The sequence below is a fragment of the Haliotis rubra genome, unplaced genomic scaffold, assembly GCF_003918875.1.
Source record: "Haliotis rubra isolate DU_JTF1 unplaced genomic scaffold, ASM391887v1 Scf774, whole genome shotgun sequence".
Lineage (NCBI taxonomy): Eukaryota > Metazoa > Mollusca > Gastropoda > Lepetellida > Haliotidae > Haliotis > Haliotis rubra.
Window position 1 is genome coordinate 391,863 of NW_025767495.1, and position 22,970 is coordinate 414,832.

General features: G+C 42.8%; 1 protein-coding gene across 3 annotated transcripts in view; it reads left to right on the top strand.

The window, feature by feature from the left end:
* Positions 1 to 22,970, top strand: part of LOC124260762 — a 279,431-nt gene that overhangs the window by 217,329 nt on the left and 39,132 nt on the right. For 2 of the 3 annotated variants that reach the window (XM_046695080.1, XM_046695077.1), the window contains one exon: positions 14,461 to 14,552. The exons of the other annotated variant lie outside the window; for it this stretch is intronic. In XM_046695080.1, the coding sequence (XP_046551036.1) occupies positions 14,461 to 14,552 (92 nt within the window). The remainder of the gene's footprint in view (positions 1 to 14,460; positions 14,553 to 22,970) is intronic. 3 annotated transcript variants of the gene reach the window in all.

Consider the following 22,970-nt stretch of genomic DNA (forward strand, 5'->3'; position numbering starts at 1 on the left):
AGGTCACAACTCTGCGAAAAATCAGTGGATTCCATTTTCCTAAGTACCAACCTGTAGGTAATTGAATGGAAAACATTTTTGCTTCACATTATGGTTATGTAAAAATCAATACTTACGTCACCATTACGACACAAGCACAAACATGGCGAGTTTGCACATTTCCGCACGTTTTGACGGTGCCTGTGTTTAACAATCTTCTTCTCTTGAACGGCAAATAGTACAATCGCGTTCGATACACCGTTGGAAAGCCTATACTATGGACACCTTAATTTGTTCAAGGCATGTCGATATCTTGAATAGTGTCGGAGTTATTACCCTTGGAAGTTGGTCAATTTTGTCAAAATGCATTTTTATAGTGTTCATAAAAATGTCACAGCTCTGACCTAACCTCTTGGACGATTTTCATGAAACTTTCAGGGATGATAGCCTGTATCCTGAATATGATACAATGTTGAAAAAATCCCGACTTCCGGCTTCCGGTAAGGGCAGATAACCCAAAATGTCAAAATATTTCAAAATCTTTCAACCTCAATATCTCCAAAACTATAAGAGATAAATTGACCAAGTTTTCACTCAATGTAGGCAACGTCATTCTCCATCGGTTAAACGCATAAAAGTCGGGCAGCAGAAGAAATTTTCCGCAATTTTGGAAAAACTGAATTTTTTGTCAATTTTTTCGTTTTAATGATGCCTGTGTTTAAAAATCTCTTCCTCCTGAACGGCATATAGTACAATAGTGTTCTATATATCGTTTTAAAGCCCACACTCCGGACTACTTAGCTTGGGCATGTCGATATCATGAATAGTTGTGGAGTTGTCGCCCTTGGAAGTTGGTCAATTTCTCCAAGACACATTTTCATAGGGTTCATAAAAATGACACAGCTCTGCGAAAACACTATGGATTTCGTTTTTCAAGGTATCAAGCTATAGATAATTGAATGGGGAACATTTTTGCTTCACATTATTGTCATGTAAAAGTCAGTAATTACGTCACAATTACGACACAAACACGAGCATTCGGATTGGTTGCATTTGGTTAGTGGTGAGATAGCTGGTGAGATAGGTGAAGGAAGCGCCAGTAAAATATAGCAACATGCACCGCTTCCTGGCTTTGCAATGCCCAAAGAAATAGTTCCCTCTTTAACAAGCCGTAGCACCCTTCTTCTTAGGTCGACAGTCAAAAGAGTAAGTGTTCTGGAATTGGCAGGATCTAATCTTTCCAGAAGTTTGTATGCCAGCCTGAGTTGAGTTGAGTTATTGTGACAGGATCATACTTGACATTTTCATAACAACAAATACAGGAATACGCTTGACTTTTTGACCACAACAAAATCTACAATATTTACCAGTAATCTCTTTTAGTATATGTCTGTAGATATTGCAGTATTATTTTGCTTTGTTTGATTGTGTCTTCCTGTTTGTTTTTCCGCAGTTTGTGTCAGCTGCATTGAATCAGCCAAATTAGGGCGTCAACATTACACATTAACTAACATTTACTTTCTTGGTAATTCTATCTCAGAAACACTGTAATGGGCGATCCCGTTTGTGTCCAAAGAAACAGGATAAGTAAAGGTAGCCACGGGGAGTGTATGGGGAAGTCTGAAGACAGTCAGTATTGCCCAGGAGGCAATCCTAGTTTGGTCTTCAGACGGAAGTCTGGAAGACCTACTGTTATTATCCGAATTATTATTATTATTATTATTTGTACGTTTTTTGTGACAGCTCTGCTGACCTAACCGCTGGGTCGATTTTCATGAAACTTTCAGGGATGATAGCACTCAATGTAGACAACATCATTCCCCAGGGACTCGACGCACAGCGGAAGTTTCGCGGCAGAATAAATTTTCCGCAATTTTGGAAAAACTGGAATTTTTGCCGATTTTCACGATTTGATGGTGCCTGTCTTTGAAAATCTTCTTCTCCAGAACGGCATATAGTACAATCGTGTTCTATACGCTGTTGGAAAACCGAGACTCTGGACTACTTAGTTTGCTCAAGGCATGTCGATATCTTGAATGGTCATGGAGTTATCGCCCTTGAAAGTTGGTGATTTTTTTAAGACACATTTTCATAGGGTTTAAAAAAAGGTCACAACTCGCGAAAAATCTATGGATTCCATTTTTCTCAGTACCAACCTGTAGGTAATTGAATGGGAAACATTTTTGCTTCACATTATGGTTATGTAAAAATCAATAATTACTTCACCATTACGACACAAAGACAACCTTCGCGATTTCGCACATTTCCACAACTTTTTGACGGTGCCTGTGTTTAACAATCGTCTTCTCCTGAACGGCAAATACTACAATAGTGTTCTATATATCGTTTTAAGGCCCACACTCCGGACTACGTAGGTTGCTGAAAGGCATGTCGATATGTTGAATGGTGTCTGAGTTACTGCCCTTGGAAGTTGGTCAATATTTGGCAAAACGCATTTTTCTAGGGTTCACAGCTCTGCGAAAACACAATGGATTTTCTTTTTGAAGGTACCAAACTGTAGACAATAAAATGTGGAACAATTTTGCTTCACATTATTATTATGTAAAAGTCAATAGTTACGCCACAATTACGCCACAAACAGGGAGGACATTAGGATTTCGTGATTTTTCAGTGAAGTTGTGAGATAAAAGTTAGAAGGAAGCGGCGAGTGTTGCTAGATTTTAATGTCGCTTCCTTCAGTTAGTTCTCATCTCACTGGAAGCGACAGTAAAATCTAGCCACAGTCGCCGCTTCGTGGTTTTCCAGTGCCTACAGAAATAGTTCCCTCTTTAACAGGCCGCAACTCCGTTGTTCTTAGGTCTACAGTCAAAACAATTAGTGTCCTGGAATTGCCAGGAATACACTTCAATACACTTCAAACACCCGTAACCCCGAGAGTTAAAATCGACTGTCCAGCTGGCGTCCAAAGAAACGGTACAAGTAAAGGTAGCCACGCGGGGTGTATGGGGAGGTCTGAAGACCGCCAGTATTGCCCAGGAGGCAATCCTAGTTATTATTATTATTATTAAAAATTCAATATGAGTGATGTGCTAACGAATATGGAAGTTGTGGTGGATGCAGACAGACAAGTTTTAAAACAAATTTTATCGATATTTTCGAAAACTGTGACCGTCAGTAATGCTAAGGTGGTGGTAAACTAGAATGGGGAATTCATCATTCCCACGAACCATGGTCTTGAAACTTATTTCTATTTTCCCAAACCTTTCAAATATTCATGTTTCGTACATCAAACAAACCGATCCAAGACCGGCCACCCCTTGGATGAAAATGATATCGAAAACGTCGAAATCATTTTCTCACACGGGTACCATACGGTTGAATGATTCTATTCGAAAGTGTGCTGTTTTAGGGGTGCAGGCTCAAACGCTTTCTGGTATCATTGGTAAGGGAACAACTCACGACATGCAGAAACAATTTGTTTTGAACGTCAAGGAAGCCACTGCGTCGCCGGTGGATTTGCCCACTGCCATCAGACATTATCAAGACACGTTGCACGTTTTCGGCATGGGGTTGTACATGGCTCCGGCGACATGTGACTGAGGATCAATAAAGTGGTGGGATACAATAACGAAATCATCATCACCAGTGCGGACCAAAACCTAGGCGTGAATCCCGACATCAATGTGACTCACGTCACACCGCCGATTCACACCGTCGAAATGGGAATAGTGACACCTCCTCCGGCTAAGAAGCAGCCGACGACCGTTTCACCAGTGGCATGCGCGGTGGTCGAAAATCACGTTGACATGCCGATCGCAAGACAGCGCTCGTGGTCAGTGGGATTGCAGTCGGACTCTGCCTCATTTGGTTACAAATTCCTTAGCGGCTTCATACACCAGACTGGCCACGGCGATGACGAACTCCCACAGCTTTTGGCTGAGCAAAGTGACAGGTTTTGACAGCTTGCTCAGCAGCCACGAGACGATGCTGCCCAGGATGCCAGGCAGCGCTTTGGACTGCTACTGCTACTGCTGCCACTACCGCCGGTCAGGGAGACGACCAAGGTCGATATGATGAAGCCTGGTGTCGTCAGAACGCTGGCGCTGGTGATCCCTTGTTCCTAGAACAGAATTCGGATCCTGTCGGCCAACGTGGTGTCTTCGTTCAAGACTCTGTCAATGGTTTCCCGTACTTGGCTGATTTGTGATCGGTGTGCTTCTTGGTTGGTGGCGGCGCTTCTAGCTGGGACAATTTCTGGTCTTCCAGGTCGCTGCAATATTCGTTCGATGCGACGCATGCTGATCTCGTCACCGTTGTCGTCCGCTTGTTTGAGTTTTTCGTTTTCTCATAAGCGATTCGTTCACAAGCTCTCTGCGCATGGTTTTCAGGGTCCCCGTCTAGACCTTTGAGTTCCCTGACCGGGTAAGGGTTAGTTCCAGTACATGCTCCAGCATGTCAGTACATGAGTCCAACCGACGCTTCTTGGGCAAGTGGGGGCACGTCTTTCGGATCATCTCTCACAATGGTACTCGCCACAAAACTGAGCTCAGTGCTCGGCGGAAGTTATTTGGGTCGCGTTTCCACCATAATCCCACAGGTTAAATTCGTCGCGGACAAAGTTGACGCCGTGTCTTCTGAACAGAGTCAACAGAGCGAGCGCTGTTGGCATGCATGAGATAGACTCTTGGCCTGGCTTTCACCAACAGTGTGCCCTTGCTGTTGATTTCGAACTTCGAATAGTCGCGGTACAAGGGCTCAACATAATTTTTATCTTGCGTTAAGATTTCGTTTCTTACGGTGTCGCCCATGGACGAGGTGTCTGATGCTGCACCATCGTCAACATCATTGGGAAGCGTGGATAAATTGTCCATTTCGAAATTGTCTCTGTTCAGCCATCATTTTATATTAAACATATAATGTATATATGTATTATGACAATGTCGCAATGCAGCCGAAAACTATATCCTTTCCGAAGATTGAGGGAACCGCCCGGACTCAAAGCCGTCCGTCAATCCGTGACGATCACGAACAATCCTAGCACGATTGATCAAAACTAAATGCTGCTGGTTCGATTCCCCAACCTGGGCGAGAATGATGTCATTGTCCCCAGGACGGCTCGCCTGGCTTTTAACATCACGTTGGAGTCTGAGAACGACAAACGCACGATCGCACACAACCTGGGTCGAGTCATCATCAAGAAAACCACCATAAAAATAAGCGGGAACGAGGTGCTCAGCATCGACGACAGCGACGTGTGTTTCACTTACATGGACCTCTGGAAAACCAGGATAGAACGCAAAAACATGGCATATCAAGGGATTTGTTATGCAAACTGCAGTGACAGCTACGTCGTCGAGAACATATCGCTGGAGTTTGACTTGTTCACTGGACCCGAACTGCCCCGGCAGATTCGCAACCAGTACTCGTGAAAGCTGTCTACCCTGTACGATCACATGCTGCAGCCCCAGAAGATCATCAAGGACAAGAGCGACACGCTGTGGAACATCAAGGCATTCTGATCATTCCCATGGCAGAACACCTGCCATTTCGAAGCAACAAAGTCACCACTTGGAACCCCGAGATCATGAAAGTGGAAGTGACCGTTGAAGGCATGCCCAACCAGCTGTTCAGCCAAGGCATGCAAGCTCACCAACAGTGGGATGAGATCCGAAAACTGCCGGCGATCAAGGGCGTCCCAGAAATCAACGAGGTCGCCAAGGATCTTCAACTCTGCAAGGTGACGATCGGGGATTACCTGACCAACAAGTATGCACTGTGGTTGGACATACAATCCATGGACGATGATCGGCTGTATGGCAGTGGTCAACGCATCGACAATGGGAGCGAAGGGATCACAATTCAAATCACCAAGAAGGCGCAAGATGCCGGCCAGTTATATTTATATTTGTACGTGATTATGGAGGCACAACTCAATATAGACAATGGAAGATTCGTGAAGCCATCTATTAAGAATTGTCCCGATTTTGATCTGCCTCGCGATCCGAACTGCACCATCGTGTGCAGTCAGACACGGTGCGGAAAGACGGTGTTTGTACTGAACATGCTGGAGGGATACTATCGGGACGTTTTCGACCACATCGTCATTCTCTGCCTGACGTTGCAAGTGAACAAAATGTACACGGAGAGAGCCTGGTTGATGAACGACGACGACATGCACAAACTCGATCTGGGAACCCGTCTGCAGGACTGGCTACGCTAATATCACGACAGGTTTAAAGGAGAGTCAATGCTGTTTGTCATAGACAACTGCAGCGCCAACATAGAAATCAGCAAAAAAATGCTGTCGTACTTGGCTTTTTCCAGCCGGCATGCGAAACACAGCGTGGGTTCAGACGCAAAAATTCAACTTCATGGGTCACCCTGTTTCACTGCAAGGACAGGGATTTGTTCAAGGAATGCCTGTGGGAAAACGATGTGATCCCGACTGCAACCGCGTGCAAAAACTACTGGCTGAAACGAAACACGCCAAACTAATACTGATAACGGACTGCGGCATACACGCTGGCTTACTAGCAAAAATTTAGCAGACTAATAGCAAAATTTAGCAAATATACCAGCAAAATTTAGCAAACTACGAGGAAACGTTTAGAAAACTACTAGCAAAACTACTAGCAGAAATTAAAAAAAAATACTAGCAAAAATTTAAGTGAGACTTAAACTAGACTTAAGCAAGACTTAAGTATAAAATGATATTCAAAATTTTCATTTTATTTCACTTGACATTCCTATCATTCTTTCTCGGCTTCGCGGGATTTTGTTATTTTAGATTAAACAATAGATTGATGTAATATTATAAGATGGAGAGCGACAAACTACTGAAAGAAATATGAGACGACAAGCGAGGAAGGATGCCATCGCTCGTGGCCGGCGGCAAATGCAAGCAATACTTGGGCGAGAGCGTCACCGCCAAGAAAATTTACAAGATGCCCGCCGAAGAAGAATGAATCCCGACTTGGCGCCAAATGACAACAACCATAGGGTCGGCCATGACTCAAATCTATGCCGGCATCGCTTCGTATCTCCTTCCCATTCCGCCGGAACGTCGACTGTACCTCGAGGTTGATCCGTTCATCAGTCACGCCTTGAGCGCCATTAGCTGCCATCTGTAACACCGGTACGGCATGTTACTGGCTCCTCTGACATCGCTGATCATCACGGCGAAACACTGTCGATTTAAAGATTAGAAAAATAATAATAATATGCAAGATGTCGAAGGATGCTGCCCCCGAACAACAACAGACAACGACGACTGAGGCGGAGGATCAGGCATTACAGTCGCCACCAGTGATTGATACCGTAACGAGAAAAAACAACCCCCAAAAAGTAGCAGCCAGTCAAAAAGGCAGGTTAGCCAAAAGCAGAAAAAAATAAAATCATATGGACCACGTAAGCCATAGCAGCAGCATGCATCACCGTTATCACCGCATTGATATACAAATTCAAATCGTCAACATCGCCGCAAACACCGCCACCTCTGCAACAACAATTAGAAGTAAACCCTCATATCATGTTATAATTTTTTAAAACAATTTTTTAATTATATACAACGATGTCGACCACCGATCGTCTTTCTTCTTCGATATGGGCAAGTGGCAGATTTTACCCAGCCTGCACCGAAACGGTACACCCACCAACCGTAGGCGTTCTATTCCGCCGGCGTCTCAGACCTTTTCTCGTATCCTGTAGCTGTACACCGGAATTGTTTTTTCTCCAGTAGCAGCAACAGTTGGTTCTCCCCTTCGTATTTCGCTACGGCAAACTTTTGGCACGTGTAGATTCCTTCCGGAACGCCTGTGCCTTTTCTGTGTTCGCTGCATGGAGGGGCTGCCACTTCCATATCCTTGGGTCCGCCGTAGTTGGGTAAAGGGGTGGTATGCCGTCCCCATCCCTGTGGTGGCTCTACTTGTCCTGATAGCTGTCAGAAGTTACAAGACTCTTTCTCGCTGCATGGACAATTGGCCGACATCTCGTTGACGAGGCGTTGGTAGCGCAGGCACCAGAAGAGGCAGTCGTCGTCGTACAGGTTCTCTATGTTCGAGAGAAAGTGGTAGATTGGGATTTCTTCCCAAACCTCTAGTGGGAGTCGATCCTCCTGGGGTGGTGTGTAGTCTTCTATCGTTCTGTTTTTCCACAGAACGCATTTCTTGCTGTCGACGCGGTGGTCGATGGCACCGCACTTGCACATAGAGTCTCGCTCGAAGAGAGTGGGGAGTTCCGATATGGTGGCCAGGCAGTCGTTGCATCAGTGGTGTCTTTTGTCCTTGGGTTTTGCTGGGCGGCAGTAGTCGTCCGTGAGAACGATGCGGAGTTTGCCCGCCGCGGGGCAAAATTGGTTGGATGGGTAGAGGTAAACGAAATCCACTATTTTGCCGTCTTCGACGAATTGGTGAAAGTACAGCAAATACAGTTCCAGAAACTGGCGAGGTATCTGGTAGTGCTCGTAGAAGGTGTGTCCCAATTTCTCCAGGATTTGTTTCTCTCGGTCCGAAAGCAATGCGTGGGGACACTTCTCCAGCAGGCTCTTGAAGACTTCAGCCATGTCAGGAGTTCTCTCGGAGCTGCCACGGATTCGTGGGTATCGGGCTTGCGATAAGTAGTACTTCCTCTTTGCTTCCCGAAGGGACAAACAACCCGATCGGATCTTGGCGTAGGCTTCACGCGATAGCTTGGTTCCGGGCATTTTGTTGTGTTCTATACCTATGTACCTAGTGTATCTCTAATTCGGAGTGCACCCGTCGCCGAGGGAGAAACAACATGAGAGTGGTCCAAACCCCATCGACATACTGTTGTTGTTTTTCTGCGCTGGACTCCATATTTGCTTTCCGTATACATGTCTTGGGGTTGGAAGGACTGTTGGGATCGCGAAGAAAAAAACAATGCATACAAAAAGTGTCCCTATATACTCAAATGTTGAGTGGAGGTGCAACCTTGGCTTTTTTCCTTGTTATTTTATCATTTTTTGCTTTGCGGTCCCGTACCGCTGTTGTATATACTACTAAGAGATTCCTGCCCAAACTGAGAATGGAACCCAGGAAATGGCCTTTAAAACGCAACCTGATCTCAGAGATGGTACGGTGTTCTCCATGTTTTTCATGCAACTCATGCTGCACGCGCTGTTCACAAGGACCAGCCCAAACCTGGTTGAAACATTCACATTACAACGTCAGCAGGACAGCTCAGAGGAACCAGGCGCCAGGAAGACTTGAAGCTGGCCACATTGCATAAGCTGTTGCCAATCACTTCCAGGTCAACGTTCAGACCATCTACAGGCTGCAGCAACGTTTCCGGGCCACCAACACCACAAATGATCGCCCTCGTACTGACAGACCAAGGGTGACCACAAGACGACAAGACCGCCATGTTGTGCGACAGCATGTACAGGATCCCATCCGAAACAGCATGCCAATCAGTGGGAACACACGGAAGACCAATCAGTACTGATACAGTACGCCGATGTCTTAACAGTGGGAACCTCCATTGCTGTAGACCTTACCCTGGACCTATCCTCACCCCTCATCATCGGCGTGAACATCTACAGTTTGCCCTACAACACCAAAACTGGAGATACAGGCAATGGAGAACTGTTCTGTTTACAGATGAGAGTCGGTACTGCGTGTCAACTGCAGATGGCAGAACAAGAATATGGCGACGACGTGGCCAGCGTTACTCAGACCAATGTGATGGAATGAGACTCATGGGGAGGTGCAAGCATCATGGGGTGGAATAGGCCTGAACCAGAGAGTGGGTCCTGTGGTGTTCGAGAACCTTGGTCCAGGGAGAGGAGGCATCACAGCGGTGCGCTACATCGACCAAGCTCTCAGACCCCACGTCATACCACATTTTGCACGTCACCGGAACAACATTTTCCAGCATGATAATGCCCAGGCCCATACTGCCAGAGCTACACGGGACTTCCTACCGGAGAACGGTGTCAACATTATGCAGTGCCCAGCCCTTAGTCCTGATTTAAACCCAATTGAACATCTTTGGGATGAAATTCAGAGGAGACTGAATAATGTCATACCAAGGCCGAACACAGCCGATGTATTGTGCCAGGCCTTTCTCAGAGTGTGGTTCCAGGTGCCAATGGCCTTCATCAATCGATTGGTGCACTCTATGCATAACACGGTGCTGCAGTTATTGCCGCTCGTTGTGGTCACACTAGATACTGAAGTCAAGAGTCTGAATGGACTGCAAACATTCACGTAATGTCTTGAAATTGTGCTGATTTATTCATTGATGTGTCAAGATATTGTGCACAAAAATTGTTTTTGATCCGCTTATTATGTCCATTTCTATAATGATTTGATTACAGTGCCTATCTAATTTTGAATTCATACTCACGGGGTTTTTGCTGCTGAGTATATATATCCCCCTCATACTCCCTATCATTCACCTGATGAAGGAGTAAACATACACTCCGAAACTTCGTGTTATTCACAATAAAGAAGTTATCATCCATAAATCTTGCTTTTCTTATACATTTAACAGGTATAAACACACCTACATGAAATAATATACTGAACAAAAATGGAAACTTCACTCCTGGAGAAATAAAATTATATTGAAAATGGTAAGTACGAGGTAGTTAATATGGGTCATTTCCATAATGGCCTGGTCTAACCTGATGTATTTGTCCATTTCAACTGTGATGAAACACACAGGGTGCAAGCAGCACACTCTTTTTTGTGTGCAGGATCACGTAACTGCCCAGACCATGCCAATGTTCAATGTCCTTATGTTGAGACAGTTCTAACACAGGTAAAACATAATGAAAAGCACAATTGCACTGCAAAACTTTCTGCAAAATCAGGGTATTGGCGTCATGAAGTGGCCATCAAGATCACCTGTCCTCCATCCCATTGAACATGTGAGGGATGCTCTTGTAAGAAGTCTTTGCGCCTCAAGACGTCAACCCCAGCATGTTCAAGAGCTGAGTGTCATGTTGGTACAGCCATGGCACAGGTTGCTTGATGCTGTTTCCACGGGGGTTAGGCAGTCAATGAGACAACATTGCCTTGCTGTTGTGAATGCAAGAATGGGTCATGCGTGGTACTGAACAAGATCCAATAGAGATGTCACACTCACTTTGTTCTATATGGGTACGTTTGGGACATGAAGTAACACATGTGAAGTTTTTTTTATTTGTTTAATATCGTAACATGGTAATATGGTTAGTGATCACATCCCTCTGATGGTCTTACTTATTTTCACATTCTTAAAACTTATCCTATCTCACAGTTAGTACTCGCTCTCTCATGATCGACAGCTGAGTGGAAAAGAACTGCAAAGAAAGTTTTGGCCTCCCTTGTACCATTCGCTCAAACACGCCACACTGCCTCCTTTCCTGGACATCATGAAGCCTCTATGAAGCATGCAGCATGCCCTCAATCAAGTGACTCCTTTGTCTGATCATTCTCTTTCTTGTCGCTCTACTGTGCAGACGTAGTGTAATTGAAGTGAATTTCATTGAATCCTTCTACAACCATGGGAAAGGATAATTCTTCGTCTTGGAAGAGGAAAACTTTTCCAAGGCCGATCCTCACCCGTCATGCATTGACTGCATTTGCCTGTGTGCCTGGACTTCCAGATGTTGCTATTGTCAGGATCTGGACAATGATAATTTCTCCATCTATAGAAAGACAGGGACCTGTCGTCTCGAGGACCGAGACTGTCTTGAAATATATCCAATGAACATGGTCCTTCTGCTTCTAAAAAGTCTGAGAAAGACATGCATGTGTTTCACACACCCAGGAGATACGTCCCCGGTGATTGTCAAACCTACTGTTTGACAAACCCTCCAGATACAGTGATAACCACATTACCTTCACCAGAAATCTCCAAACGATTTTCAGCTATATATATGTTGGTCTAACCCACAGGATCAGACTCCTTCTGCTTCATGAAGGTACGTATTTCAACGCTTCAACTGCCTGACTTCGCTTCTGACTCAACCTTCAGGTTCAGCAAGCTTTGATGGTATGGTGATCTCTATAGGATCAACAAACCTCCCACATGCCACGAAACTTCCACATTCGACAAACGTACCACTTTCGGCGAACCTTCAACATTCGGCGAAGCTCCCATATGTGGCGAACCTTCAACATTCAGCAAATTTCCCATATGCATCACACTTCAACACTTAGCGAATCTCAGATATGCAACGAACCCTCAACATTCGGTGAATCTCACATATGCGACGAAACCCTCAGCATTCAGCGAATCTCCCATATTTGACATACCTGTCACATTTGACGAACCTCTCACATTCGGCGATCCCTACTCATTCGGCACTCTCAACTCATTTGGCTAACCTCCTTGATGCTACAACCTCACGGGAAGGCTTACATCCGATGCAGGCACCAAATTCATCGCATCTTATTCTACCTGTTTCCTGGGACACCACAGCCAAATTTGGATTATGATTTGATGGTCCAGGCTCTGGCTCTTGCTTGGAAGCAAGTACATGCAGAGACGTCTACAGAAACTCAATCTCTGGTTTTGCCCCAAACCCTCTAATTGCTTCAGACCCCTTCACCTCCCCCCACATACTTGGGGGATCTCTCCAGCCCGGAAGGCAGCATTGACTATGTTGACCTGTCTCACATACTTGCTTGGATCAATGATAATCTAAAGTTATCTAAGACCAATCATCGGAGGATTTATTCTCAATGTTCTGTATGAATGACTGCAGTCCATCTACCATTACGTTTCCACCTTGACCATGCTTAACTCAGATGGCTGCATCTCTGGACACCGCGTTTAAGTTGTTGAAACAGATTAAAGATGGTATTTTCATGCCTAAGTTCTCCTTACGAGATGTTCCTGTGCATGGTTTTGCTCAGCTGATTGCCTCTCAACCACTCGACGATGATGTGTCTTCTGTGTGTCTGAAGAACCATACTCCATTTCTTATTCAGGACCGTGAATTGATGCATCTTGACATGGGCATTCGCTACATGCTACCATCTCTCAATGTGATCTTGTCAACTACTGAGGCAGTAGCCATGTCCATCTCGCACGCTGCTGACCACCATCAAGCATACCTTCATGGGGCCACTGATTCATCAACATTTCCAGACGGTGTTAGTTCAAGTTACACACTTCCTGGGCTACCTTTCCGCTATTCATACCACCGATCCTGGGAAGACCGTTACAAAGTTGAACTTTTTCGGCAGCCTGGTAACCTTGGCTACCACTGCTCATATGTCAGAACTCCATGCATTGGATGTGAACCAAGTACGGTTCGAGAAGAAGAAACACAGAGTTTGTCTTGGCCTTCGCTGGGTTTATATAGCAAAGAATCAACTGCCAGGACAACCAGACAGGCTATTTACTATCCCACCATTGTCCACCATACTTGGGCCAGATGACACTGAAGACCTTTCTCTTTGCCCAGTTAGAGCCTTGAGAATATGCATTGCTGCTTCACAAGATCATCGCAGACTGCGCAAGCATCTTTTCATCCAACTATCTACAGCCTCTTCAGCAGAAGTCTCTCGTACTACCTCAGCCTTTTTTATGCAGTCGACTATCCTACAGGCCCATGCTTTTGCTTTCGATTATGGAAGTTCATGTTACCTTGTTCTCACCTAGTTGTACACTAGGGTGTTGTAGTACAGTCATCTTTTAACGAACTTCATCATAGACTGAGAGGACACTCATGCTTACTGACCTCTACTCTCATGAGTAATCACGTCAGTGAAATGTGAATAGCAAATTCCAGTGGATTTTGATGCGTTCAGCTCCTCGTTGCCATTCACATCCTGACTAGCTTATGCTAAGGAGCAAGGGTCATGCGATGTCATTCAGAACTGAACGTTAAAACAGTTGAGTTAACTGGGCCATGTTCTTTTTAGTGAACTGGGATATGGTTTTCAAAGCAGGGATTGTTCAGATTAGGGTCACAAGTCTAAAATTCTGTGGCAGATTCTGGTGAAATGGGGCAAGACATGGAAGCCTGTTGTGGTTCCGTCCTTTTGTCTTGAAAACCACATTTACTCAGGAGCGCCCACTCCCTGGGAGTTTTTGTGCTGAGTACGCTGAGGGGTTTTGGAAGAAGCATCCCATCACAATTATACGAGTTATGTAGTCAAGCACACAATTTTGATCGGCTGTGATCTACTCACACAGACACTTGGTAATCTGTGGCCCACCGTCCAACCGTGGGATAATTACTAACCATGAGATAGGATAAGTTTTTAAAATTTGAAAATTTTAACTATAAATTGTACATTTATAAATACTTATCCTATCTCACGCAATTGATTATCGACTGACCGACTGACCGGATCCACCACACAGATTACTTTACAGGTTATTGCTAATGCTCCAAGTAGAGAATGATCAGACAAAGGAATCACATGATCAACCGGAGGGCATGCTTTGTTTGTTTGCAGTTCATTTCCACTCAGCTGTTGATCATGATAGAGAGAGTACTAAGATAGGATAAGTATTTATAAGTGTACAATTTATAATTCAAATTTTCAATTTTGTTAGGTGACTTCATCTCTTCAGATGACATGGAAAAGACTCAGAAACTGATCAAGTATATGGAGTATGCCTCACGACATAGGCAAATGTTTGATGAGGTGAGTGGAATGTACTGTTGGCAATACTCCTTCTTGAACTTCAGAGGTAATAGCTGAAGATGATACACTATGAATGAAATGGTAGATCCATATTTCAATACATGAGTGAGTATTAGCATTCTCAATACATGTGTAGAGGTGCAGATTGACCAATGCTTTGTTGTAGCAGGAGGACTCATTTTCTTGCAGAATAATGTTACAGCTACACAGCTGTCATAGGTCACAAAACACCCCTGATCGTTACAACAGCGAGGCCAAGATCCTTGGCAACCGCGTTGATTTCTGGACTGCGCTTGATCATTGGTAGTTTTTTTATTTCGTCCCACTGTTGGTAGGCCCTCATCCCTTGACTAGAGAGTTGATTGGACACGCCCTTGATGATCACTTCCACTTTCGTGATCTCGGGATTCCAATACTTTTCGCTTTCTCTTTGAAACGGTGTAAATACTTCTTCCAAAATTATCAAACTACCCTCCATCGATTGAGCAGGCGTGTTCAGATTGATATTCCACAGCATATCACTTTTATCCCTGGTGATCTTCCGATGGTGCAGTACGCTATCATACAAGATGGATAACATTCCCGAATACTGTTGCAAATTTGTCTGGCCAATACTGTATTCATGACTATATCGAACTCAAACAAAATAGGGTCGGTGGGGTAGCATAATGGTTAACTCATTAAGCCCGAGAGCCCCATCACTACTCAACACCTGGAAGCCCTCGCTGATTGCCCACTCTCTGTGCTGAGACTAATTAGTGCTAGTCACACCTGATTTCCCTGGCAGGTTTCGGGGATCACAGGAAACTGTCTAGTCGTACAAACAAGTCCTGATTGTTTAATTGTGTCGTAAAGATATATGTTGAAAGAAATCAGGTGTGAATACATGTCGTGTATTGCAAGCTATATGTAATTTTATTGCAAGTTTCTCTTGTAGACCTTTTGTCGGCTTGTACATTTATATTTTATCACAATATGCATACACATGTATTCTTTGTATGTAACAGCTGAGACACACGTTAACAAATTCTCTCTCTTATATCATTGTGTGAGGTTTAAATTTACAAAACATCTATGACAATGACATACTGTAAAGAAGAATTTACTTTCATACTTTATAATCTTCGACAAAAATAGCGGTTTTGCCGATACATTTCTAGTGTTTACGAATTATTTTAATGAAAGTACTATAACGCTAGTCTGTGACTAGCACAAAGCACATTCATAGCATTGCACTTTATTTCATACAGATTTAATGCAGAAAACATACTTGACCATACAAACATACATATCCAAAATGTATACTACATATTCCTTGCATAGACATAAAACAAAGAGTCACGTGATAGGGGGCCATCAAATTTCCGAATAGAACATTCGTATCTCAACTGTTCAATGTAGTGGCTGGTCATAAGTTATCTCAATCAGCATGAGATACCAAGAGGAAAGGACAGGTGATCATGAGATACCTGTCACAGAGGAAAGGACATGCTGGGTGATATCATGGTAAACATACACACTGGTATCTCAACTGTTCAGTAAAGTTTCTGAAGAGCACGTTTGGTCACTCAGCAGCTTGGATAGAGATTGATAGTTATTGGCTATATCGTTGACCAGTCGATATGCTGGGTTTCGCTTTATCAACTCAAGCTATCATGTAACAGTTTGTGTATTGTAAACATACACACTGGTAACGATGTATGAAATATACACATAAGACAAATAGGAGTAGATAGTCACTTTGGCGAGTTTATTTGTCCTCATTTTAGTGTTTTTCGATAAGTGAAACAAAGCGATTGAAATCCAACCACTGAGTAGAGGTAGTATTTATTTTCATATACATTTTATGCACACAACTAGTACATAAAACATAATGGTTTGCTGTACATGTAAATGTAATCTTCACCTTGATACGAATGAATATCCAAACTAGAGTACACGATTACAGAATTCACGAGGTGACACTATACTGAATTATTATAGTGTATAAACTTGCAGAAGTTGACACCCCACCCCCAATATTTATGAAGGTGGGCGTGCCTATATCTTGACTGAATGCAAACGAGGTTCATAAGATTACAGAGGTGCATGCATGTATAAACATCATCACAGAGGGGCTTGACTCCATAAAGCAAGATGTCCAATGATATAACAGCGCATCTGTTTATTTTACACTTGTCATGGGACAAACCTTTCAACAAGGACATAACTACATATGCATTCTACCGGAGGCTGTTATTTCAAGGTCGAAAGAGGCGTTCAATTATCTCATTACTGTAATCTGCTTGAATGATTATACGCATGTGTATCGATACCGTAACTGATATACTATCCAGCTTTTATTGACGATGGATCAATAGGGACTGAGTTGATTGATACATGTGATAATTGCACCGGATTTGATAATTACACAGATCAAATACAAACGTTTTATAGAATGCTCATGTGAATTGCATAGAAAACTGACAATTCAAATCAACATGAAACTTTCAACAGCTTGAACAAAAATGCTTGAAATACCTGTGTATGGCTTACATGTAATAACTTATGATATTACTTCTGTCCATGTGTGACAATGTTTTGAATTACCAACTTACTGTCTTTTGTAACAAACATAGTAAAACATTTCATTGTTGTAATAACACTGACATGTATATATGTATTCGATGCAAAGGCTGACTTATCACTTTATATTCGCTTAGGTAACATTATTTAACTTTAGATTATGGAAAACAACTAGTTACAATTCAGTAAACTTCAAATTAGTAAGTTCAATTATGTTTAATCTATTCGAGCTTGGATGTATAATTACTTGTGTTTATACATTATGTTTCAGTATATGAAACATGACAACGTAATGATGCCTAAAAAGTAAATTCAAACTATTCTATTGTGTTTGAATTCTTTGTATGTCCTTGAAATTTCGTATATTGTTTCCTATTTATTAGGTAGTTAAAGGAAATATAATTTTTAGTAACCTCTAAACCATTACATCTAATTCAATCAAGGTGCATACGAAGTATTTTAGTATCCATTCCCAAGGAAGAGTACCAGGAACTTACCTCTGTAAAACATCATAATCCCCTTTCTCACCGACATGCGTTCATTTGCTAAGCGCTGTACAAGCCTATGATAATGATTAGCAATTGTTATCAAAACACTTTAAATACTTCTTCTGATTGATACTAAAGGTGGGATCTCTCGTAAGAAAAGCTAACATTTGCTCAGTACTGCTAAATTGGTTGAAATAATAGGTACAGTGCGATTTTTAAAAGTACAACACACATGTGCGTCTCTCGCTGAATAAGAGTTGCTTTCTGTTGACGACTGTATGTGGTCCATATATGCGTCTCTCGGCCTTAATGAGTTAAAGCGTTGGCTCGTCACGCCGAAGACCCGGGTTCGAATCCCCACATGAGCACAATGTGTGAAACCCATTTCTGGTGTCCCCCCGCCGTGATATTGCTGGAATATTGCTAAAAGCGGCGTAAAACCAAACTCAGTCAGTCAGTCAGTCAAACGAAATATTATCGATGGTATATCTACCTGTGTCTGCTCCTATACTCGACTTTGCCGTATTCTTTCAACGTGAGTTCGTATTCCAGTCTGTCACCCAGCACGGCTTAATAACATGGCATGTGTCCCTCGAGTAGTTCGAAGTCGAGTGGAATGTAAAATCCGAATGCTTTGGCTATAGCTTCATGTTCCGGTAAAATATTGTCGAGCTCGGCTGGTACAAAAGTATACCCCAAACGCCTCCTCATCGAAGGACAGCCTTTCAAACAAATACCTTATGATATTTCATGTTTTTCCTTTGTTTGTGGTTCTCCAGAGGTCCATGTAACTACAAAACAAATCGCTGTCGTCGATGCTCAGCACCTCATTACCAGTGATTTTAAGTGTTGTTTTCTTCATGATGGCTCGACCCAGTTTTGATACGACTTCTCGTTTATCGTCCGTGGACTCCAAACTAATTTGAAAACCCAGAGTCACTGTACCTGGGCCGATGACGTATTTCACGCCCATATTAGGAAAGCGAACCAACAGCGTTTGGTTTTCATCGATTGTGCTCGGATTATTTGTGATCGTCACGGATTGACAAATGGCTTTGACCCCAAAGGGTTCCCTCAATCTTCTGAAAGGGTTTTTTTTTGTCTGTATTGTGAGGACATTGTTTACATTGTATGTTTTTATCTGTTCAATATTAAAAACGATGAATGACGATATCCCAATGGACGATTTGCCAGGTCCTAACGATGAAGCCTCATTGATCAATGATGATACAGGGGAAACCTCATTCATGGGTGAAAGCATAGGCGATACCCTTTTAAAGGCGACCGTGTATGATTATTACAATACCATAGAGGAAAATGAACACCAAGCTCCTCTTTATCATAACTATTCTAAGTTTGCTATCAATAATAAAGGGATACTGCGACTGAAAGCCGCTCTGGACATTGAATTCATGAATTCCTGTACAAGAAAACACCTCGCCTTGTCTACACTGACCAATCGCCATGGCACCCAATTTATCTGCGACAAATTAGATATAGTCGGCTATCGACAAACTATGTCAGCGAAGGCTTTACAAACTGTGCAAACCAAGCTCTGTGCCAGGGCGGGTGCGCTGGATCAAGATGATTTGAGAGGTGTACCGCAACGCTCCAAGGAAGCTTCGAATGGACTCGGTGAAATATTGTCCACAATCAACGACACTCAATTAGACAAACCCAAACTGGAATTTACCATTCGGGAACTGCGAGGTCTAGACAAGGCCATGTGGAAAAAACAAACTCAACTAAGCGGAAGACGAGCTCAGAAGACATCGGATCACGGAAACATTACTGCACTTGGAAGACGAAAGATCAGCCCGATAAGAAGCGGCTTCTACCAATAGAGTAGCACTTCAACCCCAAATCAGTCCCATTCGCGAACACAATGACCGAGTCCTCCACGAAGACACCATGTTAGCTGATAAACGTTATTCCGAGAACAGGGTCACCATCGCCAGTATTGTAACTGCACTTGGGTTCATCATATTGACTTTAGTCATCTTTCTGACTGGTGGTGGTACTACCCTGTCTAGACCACCACCACCTTGCGACAAGAAAGGTGTCAAAGAATGGACAAAAATACATTTAAAGTCCCTGGAGCAAGCTCTCTCGCAAGACTGGCAGGGAAAGCCGCGGAAGCTCTTCCGGGTATCCTTGGTAGCATTGTTCCTGGTTGTTAGAATTCTTATAGAAAACACCCGTGTGGCTGAGTCAAAACTTTAGGGTGATCGTCGTTGCCATTTCCGGTATGTTGTATGTCACCGCTAAAGAATTTTTAACCATTTAAGGCACAACCCGACCACGATTCCACCGACCACGAGTGCTGTTTTACGATTGATGTGTTGCTGATTTTCGACAACTTCACATGGCGATGACAATGTTGTTATTATAACCTATCACTTTATTCACCCTAAGTTTCATGTCACTCGGGGCCATATACAACCCTATTCCAAAAACGTAGTCGACTTTCGAACTGGCATTTTCCAGTGTATTTTGATAGCGCTGCTCGATGGCTTTTGGGAGATTGACAGAGCTGTTGATGGCACCTTTGATGTTTGACACAAATTGATTCTGCGTGTCAAAAGCAGTCCCCTGACCTATAATACTGGAATGTGTTGGTGCCTGCACACAGAGAACAGCCCACAGGTATGTTCGAATCGTCCAATCTGATGACAATAGGATGAGAAAACCCTTTCGATGTATCTAACATCAGTTTTTTCCAATATACGAGTCCCTGTTGAAACCTCCAATCCTTACTATTATCAAAACCCACGTAAGCATTCACATATGTCTTACCACCCCATTCTTTCAGCTATTTGCTGGCTTCTAAAAGGGGCATATTGTGAATGATGGGAATGCCCAAACCATGATTCACGCCCGGCAAATGCCAATCTGTCTTCTGATCAATGTCAAATTCCCCACAAATATGTTTGTACACACGCCAATTCGCACGGATTATCTGATGCGTTCCACGCTTTGTCCTGTGGATTTGGTGCAGTTATTTCTTTTAGGATACACCTGGCCCCGATTTCTCGAAACAAACTTAAGTCTGACTTTGACTTAAGTTAGAGTTTTTACTCAAATTTGAGAAAACTCAGATTGACCTGAAATTAATATTACACTTAAACATAGTAGACAATTTGAGTTTGGTGGATAGATTACTTAAGTTGTTTGGGCTTTTTTATTTTCAAAATGCAGTTGAGTTAAAAATTCATCTGTTTCAATTGTCAAACTCAGTTTGAAGTTTGAGTAAAAATTTAAGTTTGTTTCGAGAATTCGGGTGCTGATCTGGTAGTAAATGTGAAATAAGAACAAGGACTGATTCAGTAGATCATGACAAGAGTCGTTCAAATCCACGCTGCACCCCGTTATAGCACAGCATACAGCGAAGTTGACTTGATTTTGCAGGAATTGCATAGGATTTGATAACCAAGCATGTACAACTTTCACATTCATGACAGACAACCTATAATTTTTAAACATATCGATAGACCGAACTCGGAAATGGGAACCACCCACATCGACCACAATTGACAATTTCATCCTTACCGATGATAACCAATGGACATTGATCTCATCCAAAATTGACTGGCTACTCAATATCACACTCGTTTCTCCCTGTGTTTATAGAGAATAAGAATCATTATTTAACGAACGTCATAAATAATGGGAATCTAGTCGGGGCTTACATCGCATCACAAAGATGGAGTGTGATTGTGAGCACCATACCGAAAAAAACAGGTCTTATGATAGCGAGTCAACCGACCCTCCAAGGTACGAGTTTACAGTTGGTCGTTGCATTCGAAAAAGTATCAAATGTCTTACAAGAGATTCCATCCAATTCTACGCTTTATATCAAAGTCTTGCTTGGGGATGCATCACCAGACCAAGATATTGATATTGTAACAGGGGTAAAACTCCATTGGACTTGAAGACATCAATTGCACGTTTGCACGATTTCAATATGGAAAGAAATAAATTCTTACGTGAGTCTCGAGGGGGTCACAATAACATTAGATAGAACAATTGCGCTCACTAAGATTTTTTTACCTAATAATATACATCTCATAAGCTTAATGTTTAAGCACGAAAATTTGTCGGAAAACCATTTGAAGATAGACTCTTTCATAAACTAGTATTATCACGGTCGAAGCGTCTGGTTCCTGCAATGCAACGCCTGAGAAATTGCGCTACCATCGCGCTCTCTGATCTTCGGGACATGCTAGGATTCGATAAACCCGCTACGGAAAATGCATTATACACCTTGCAGTTACAAAGCAATGTTTACAGACAAAAAGAAGTTATACTAGGAGATTTAAAAGATGTCGAGACTGAGGAACTCTTAAAAAGCACATTGTACCATCTTGTACGCATCGACAATGACAAATGGATGATGATCTCATCACCAAAAATTGACTGGTTAATGAATATTACCCTTACCTACCCATACATGGTTGAAGATGATTTTGGTTATGTCACCGAACTGAAAAATTATGGGATTGTTTTCATATCTTCCACATGGATCACACAGGCTCTGTTAGCCCCACCACCAAAAGTGCACTATTAATGTTTGACATTGCTGAATACCACCATGATTTTTTAATCCTGATTCCAGTATAAAATTCCTCTCTGCACTTATTATTGAACTCCATCTTGGAAATGTCCCAGCAGAAGATGTGAAACTTTTGGGTGGGTTAACAATATGCTGGAGTAATGAACATAAACATCAACTTTGTCGTATTTATGTACAACCAGGAACAGTCCCCTTTACAAACCTCACGGGGTCTATGTTTATGCTCTAGGTGAACTGTATCCCATTTCAATCAAGCATATTTATTTATTTAAATATGTGAACCTAATCAGCCTTAAATATACTAATAAAATATTGTCGGAGAACCATTTGAAGGTTATTTCATAAGATATTTTATATCAAGATGGGATTGTACCCAGCCATGGATGAAGTGGCTCAAACATTGGAAACAGTGGATGGATTTGTTTGCGACATATAACCCATATCAAATATCAACTCGAACAGGAGCGTGATGTGTGAATCGAATTACCAAAAAAGTACCACAGAGCTGTGAATGCTATTGATGGCGTGGACACTGTGCTCATAGCAGCCAGCATGGGGCTCAGCGTGGCTGATGTCAGTTTATTGTTGACGACCATCGCCACACCGATTGTGCTGGCTGAGGAAATAGTGTCTGGAGTCTCGGGGTTAGCGGGAATAGCTCTTAAATTTATTTCACGCCAATTGCAAAAGAAGGCGCTGAAACGTGATAGCATTTACGTTCTGGTCGAAGCAAAGTTGTATACGATTGAGGATCGTATCTCCACGGAACTCTCCGGTAGTAAATTCTCCAAT